The sequence below is a fragment of the Oryctolagus cuniculus genome, chromosome 8, assembly GCF_964237555.1.
Source record: "Oryctolagus cuniculus chromosome 8, mOryCun1.1, whole genome shotgun sequence".
Taxonomy (NCBI): Eukaryota; Metazoa; Chordata; class Mammalia; order Lagomorpha; family Leporidae; genus Oryctolagus; species Oryctolagus cuniculus.
The window spans coordinates 622309-628603 of NC_091439.1; the positions used below are offsets into that span (position 1 = coordinate 622309).

The 6295-nt window shown below is 62.6% G+C and overlaps 1 protein-coding gene across 3 annotated transcripts in view; it reads left to right on the top strand.

The window, feature by feature from the left end:
• Positions 1-5710, top strand: part of PEBP4 (phosphatidylethanolamine binding protein 4) — a 220907-nt gene extending 215197 nt beyond the window's left edge. For all 3 annotated transcript variants that reach the window (XM_051836751.2, XM_051836752.2, XM_051836753.2), the window contains exon 7: positions 5417-5710. In XM_051836751.2, coding sequence (XP_051692711.1) covers positions 5417-5559 — 143 coding nt within the window. In that variant the 3' untranslated portion in view covers positions 5560-5710. The remainder of the gene's footprint in view (positions 1-5416) is intronic.
• The last annotated feature ends 585 nt before the right edge of the window (positions 5711-6295 follow it).

Here is a 6295-nt window from a genome sequence, read left to right on the forward strand (position 1 = left end):
CTCTGGCCAGGGCTGGCCCCGTTTCCCTGCTGTCTGTCCCAAAAGCCACGCTTTGCATTTCCGGATTTAGAGCCGACCATGACCTTGCGTCAGGCCTGGGATGCACTGGGCGGTGACCTCCTTCCAGGTGAACTGCCCGTCTCACAGCCCCATCCTCACCCTCCCGCCTCCCGCCCCCAAAGCCCCCAGCTGGCTGCCCGGTTTCTCCCAGCTGCCCCCAGGGTTGGGCATCCAGAGATGGGCTTGTAGATTCAGGAGCCAACTGAATGCTACCGAGAGGGATGGCCTGCGAAGGGACACATAGGGACAGAACAGCCCTGTCACACAGGGCCAGAGCCACCCTGCCCCTGCCTGCCCCCTGCTGAGCGCCAGTCCCGGCTCCCTGCCCCTCTCCCCGCGGCCCTGTCACTGTCCCTAGCAACTCACCCCTTCAGCACAGCATCACGGGCACTGTCATCTCCTGCATATTACTAATTCACACACACACACACACAGGCTGCACGTTCTCACACCCCCACGCCCACGAACACACGTCAGCTGCCTCCGACACCTGAGAGGCAGCCACCTCTGGGAGTCGCCTCTTCCACATCCACTGTGTCCCAACCCCAGGCTGGCAGCACCACCTCCCCACCAGCCCCTCTACCTTCATCCCCACGGAGCGAATGAAGGAACCACGAGGCCCAGCTGACCAGGGGAAGTCACTTCCTCCTGACTTCCGGGCAGGGCTCCATGCACCTGTCACCAGCTCTCCCGCGTTCCTTCTCCTGGCGACCCAGGCCTGCAGACTCTGAGATGCAGTGTGAGACAGACACACTGCCTGAAGAAGCCCCCTCCCTGGTGAAGGCCGTGGCTGAAGCGAAACTCCCGGGGAGCTGTGGTCTGTGCCACATCACGCCTTGGCCACCTCACACAGAGGCGGCACAAGCCGGACCTGTGTCCTTCTTGCCTACAAGGGAGGAAATCTGCCTTTTATCCCACATAACAGTCGGGACAGGGTCCCCTGTCCCAGGCAGCCATAGCCACGCCACAAGCACCTGACATCAGCAGCTCTGGATAGGACCACCCACCCACAGGGGCCAGAGAGGAGGGACGGGCAGGGACGTGCCACCCAGTGGGGTTGAGTCTGGCCTGTGGTGGAGCCAAGGGCATGAAATCAGCAGAGCCCCAAGCAGCACTGGCAAATAGGAGGCACTGACACAGGGACCAGGCCTGGAGGGACTGGGGGAAAGCCCGCAGGGCTGGGACAGCGCCCTGTGGAAGGAAGGGGCCCCTCCCACCAGCGCACACACAGACACACACAAACACACAGCTTCCCCGTGCCCTCCCCACCGTGACCTCCCATGGTGGTTCACCTGGCCCAGGCTCGAATCCCCCAGGGCCCAGCCTCTGATCCCCGTGTGGGCTTGTGGCAGGCCGCTCTCTGCTGCCTCAAAGGGCCCACCCACCTGGCAGAGCAGGAGAACTGGGGGTCTGGGGACCGCTCTCCGGTGCCCAGGCCAGGAACTGCCTGGAATGAAGCCAAGCATCCCACCACCCAAAGGTCAGGCAGACGACGAGGGAGAAGGCACAGAGAACCCCCCGACACACACACTTGGCCTGTGTGCACCTGTCACCAGCTCTCCCGGGAACCCAGGCCTGCAGACTTCTGAGCCCCCGGGGTGAGATAGACAAGGCACAGTTACACCCCGGCTGCCCTAGGCCAACTCCAACCAGGCATGGCCACGACTACAGAGACAAGGGCGGCGAAGTGGGAGCTAGACTGGCAGCTGGGAGCCGCCGCTCGTCTCGCCCCTTCCCTGCCGCCGTGGTGGAGGAAGGCGTCCCCGGTGGTCAGGCCTGAAGTCTGCTCTCCGGATCTCTGTAGGACACAGGGGTGCCCCCTGCACCCCTGCCAGCGTCAAGGCGGTCCCGTCCGGCCCCGGAGTTTCTGGAGCCAGCAGCATCAGCCCGTCAGCAAGTATTCCCCACAAGTAATTGGACGCGATGGGAAGAGGACCGTTGAGCTCCTGAGTGGAAGTCTCTGGATATCATTTAAGGCACAAAAAATGAAAGGCTCGGCCCTCCCGCCCACCACCGCCACGACATCATTAATCTCAGCAGAAAGCATCAGCGCTTCTATCACTGCCACCGGCCCGGACGCACCAGACAAATTACAGCCGAGCCGCGCTGTGCCGCCCGCTATTAGGTCGCCCTGGAATTTTTGTGGTTTTTTTTTTTTTCCCCTCCAGGGCCACTGTCCCCTAACAAGAAGCTGCCTCGGCAGAGAAGAGAGCAAGACCGGAGAAGAGCATAGCTCAGGCAGCTGGGTCAGGCGCAGGTTCCCTGCCTGGGGGGATGGGGCGGCTCAGAGCCGGGTGCCCAGGGTCCCCACAGAGACTGCCCCTCGGGGCCGGCGACGCCTGTGGGTGTCCTGGCTGTTCCACTTCCAGGCCAGCTCCCTGCTAGCGGGAAGGCAGTGGAAGATGACCCAAGTGCTTGAGCCCTGCCACCCACATGGGAGACCCAGATGGAGCTTCAGGCTCCTGGCTGTTGTGGCCATCTGGGAAGTGAACCAGCAGATGGAAGCGATAGATAGATAGATAGATAGATAGATAGATAGATAGATAGATAATAGATAGATAGATAGATGTCGCTCTGCCTTTCAAATAAATCTTTAAAAAGAGCAAGGTTCCCACTGCTGGCCAAAGGCTCACTTCCAAGGCCTCACTGGTTGTTAGCACACTGTCAACTGTATTGTATTGGAAACTCGCAGAGGGCAGGAGTGAGAGCAGACAAGGGCCTGGGCTCCCCACAACACACAGACCTGACAGAGGCCCAGGAGGGGTTAAAAGGACCCCCGCACCCCGAGTCTGCGACTCCCCCAGCAAGGCGTATTCTAGCAGAGCAGCCACCCCCCACCGAGTCCCCAGGCCCCTGCGAGGGGGTCGGCAGGACTAGACTGGAGGGAGCATCCCTTTGTCACCTCTGGGAGGCCTGCGGAGCCCTACATGCCTGAGGGGCCTGTCCAGTTGTCCTCAGCCTCCAGACAGGAAGCTAGGAGCAGAGAGCGGCCCTGTCAAGGCCATTCCCAAACATCCCAGCCCTGAATGGGAGTGAGGCGACTGCCGCTGCCCCTGACTCCGCGGGACGGGGACAGCGCCCCTTAGGGTTGTGCAGGGAGCGGCCCATCCCAGCACCCCGCTCTGAGCAGCCCAGCCACTGGGCGGCGTTGGAGACGGGCTCAGCCAGCCTCCTCCTCCTGCTGGGGCCCTGCCCAGCCCCAGCCTGCGTGGGTCCAGGGAAGCAGTGCGGTGGCCGGGGGCACACGCGGCAACACCACCCTCTTCCTGCGTGTCCTGCAGTCCAGGCCAGAGCAGTGCCATGCAGGAAGGGGCTTTCCTCCCTGCGGTGACCACAGAAGCCACAGCTCCCATCTCACCCCACACACCCCCGAGGGCCTGACTCACCCTCTTCCTTCTAGAACTTGCTCAGGGTCAGTTCCTCTTGCCTCTGTGGCAGGAAGCAGTCCGGGGGCCGGGGGTGGGGGTGGAGAGGGGACAGGGCAGGGGCAGGGGGGCAGTGTAAGGAGTCGCAGCCAAGCCAGGGAGGAGGCGGAAGGCTTGGCAGCCGCAGCCCTGGGTCTCAGGAGCCCGAGAACCACAGAGACCTCGGCAGCAGGTCTGGGAGGGAGCCCACGGCCCCCGGGGCACTCAGCTCCTGTTCCTCCCTGCTGTGCTGCAGAGGGGAGCTGGGCTCTGTCAGGCGCAGGGGATTTCTCCCCGCCGGCCTGCCCTGATCTCGTGGTGGGTTTCAATTCCCTCCTTCCCACCCAGCGAGGAAGGCCCCGTGCCCTCGTGCCTGCCACACGCCAGCTCGCCCACGAACACACACACACACACACACACACAAGCATGCTACCCCACCCTGGGCAAGGGGTGAGACCCCAGCCAGCCAGGTCCCTGGCGTCCCTGGCCTCTGATTGGACCCTCAGGTGACCCCGGCCCTTGGCAGTCAGTGCACAGCCGCTAAGTCAGGTGGGATCCGAAGGAACCCCAGGGGGCCATCACCGCCCCCCCCCCCGCCCCCGAGAAGCTCCCTGACCCCGGTGCCCCGTGCTGGGCCTCCATCAGCCCCGCCGTGACCTGGAGAGTGGCAGGGTTCTCCCGGTAGCGCGGAGTGAGGGCGTTGGTGTAGAGCTCCTGACACACAGGAAGCCCTAAGTGGGTGCGTCATTGCCACTGCTGTTACTATTACTTTTAGCACTTGCCTTGTTGCTATTGTTGTTTTGGTTTGGGGATGGAAAACTGTCCCCTCCTTGAAATGCCTGCAGCCCTCCAGGGGGAGGGTAAGTGGAGAGGAGGCATCAGCGACCTGGCATTCTGCCCTGTCGTGAAAGGGGTGATGGGTGCTGACGGGAGGAGCACGGGTGGGGGAGCGAGTGGCGTGCAAGTCCCAGGAGCCTCCGGGCTCCTGCTCTGTGGGCATCAGACACAACGGGTCTCCACTGCCCGCAGCCTACTGACCCCTGCCCAGCTGGGCCCCGGGCAAGGTCCTCCCCAGCCACTCCCTGCACCCAGAGAACAAAAGGACAGAAGCCAAACTCTGCACGCCCCCTAAGAAAAGTAGGTACGCTCCATGCCACGCGTGGGGCACAGCCACACCGACACACCGTTCATTCTGACATTCAGACCCCACTGGGTTCCCTGCGCTTTTTCCTAGCAACCTCCTGCCCCAGGGTGCCTGAGGCCCAGGGTTTGAGAAACAAGAGCGTGGGAATATGCCTCTCACCCCTTCCCCGGGGGCCTCTCCCCAGGGCCGGGCTGTGTGTTCCTTGCCCAGCCTACTCACAGAGCCTACTCACACCTGGCCCAGACCATGTCCCTCTGTGCAACCGTTGTCTTTCCCCTAGTGAGGCCCCTTCCAGTCTGGGTACTGGGTGGGCTTCTCCAGGCCCCACGCCTGGGGGTGTTCCCCCCATGCCTCCAGGAACCTGTCCCAGGAGAAGGAGGGGATCTGGGTCTTGTTGAGGGGATAGCACAGACCGTTGGGCCGATCTCATCTGGGCAGCCGGTATGGCCAGGTGGGCGGGCATCCTCAGAGCCTCGGTCATGGGGTCAGGGAGCATGGGGCGCGTGGAGGGCGTGGGCACAGGAGCCCACCCGCCTGGGCACTTCCTTTGTCATGAGAACAGGGTGGCAGAGCTGTGCTAAATACAGGCCACCGGGGAGGGAGACCCAAGGGGTCCTGGACTCAGCCTGGGCCCCGTCCCGGGGCCCCTGCATCCAGGAGCCAGACACACTGCCCACCTCGGCCCGGTGGCCAAGCTTGTCAGGTGCCGTCTCCACCGCCCCGGAGCTGGCCGCCCTCCCGGGGCCCCCCGCCCCTGCCTGCCCTCTCACCGCCCGCCCGCCTCCCCATTGTCGGTTTGTCCTTCCAGCCTCTTGGAAAATGGACATCTTCCTGAACCGTTACCACCTGAATGAACCGGAAGCAAGCACCCAGTTCATGACCCAGAACTACCAAGATTCGCCCAGGTTCCAGGCTCCGGGCAGCGACAAGGCCAAGGACAGACGCAACTAGAGAGGACTGCCTGCCTGCCTGCCTGCCAGACCGCCGGGGTCACCTAACAGCCACGAGTCCATGCCGCCCACGCCCACCACCTATGGCCTGGCTGTGGGAGCCCCTCTGGGTACGGAACCCTTCTCCTCCTGATTAAAAACAACGAAAATCATCCAGGCCCTGGTGTCTTGTTTCCCATCCTCTTTCAGAGAGCCAGCCAGAGGAAGCCGATCGGCACCGGGGTTGGGGATTTTGCTGGGGGTGGGGCACGGAGGAGCAGGAGGTGGGGCTCCGGGGCCTGAGCTGCAGCCAGGCACTGTCCGTCTTGGGCTGGGGTGCTGGGCCAGGGGGCAGCTGCTTGATCCTACGGCCACCCCCAGCTTCCACCTTCGACCCCATTTGTGACCACTGGCACCGGCTCCGTGCCTGGCCCCGGCTGGGTCTGGGGGTACGATGGGTGGACGGATGGAGGGAAACATTGAGGCTCAGGGAAGGCCTCGGGACCTCAGGGCTGGAAAGGGGGGGATGGCGACGGGTAACAGTAGGAGTAGTAACAGGAGCAGAGTGCATGCCGGATGCCCCGTGCACACACATACATACACATACATATACCTACATATACATATACACACATTCACATACATATACACATATACACACATACACACACATTCACATATACACACATACACATGTACACACATTCACATACATATACACATACATTCACATATACACACATACACATGTACACACA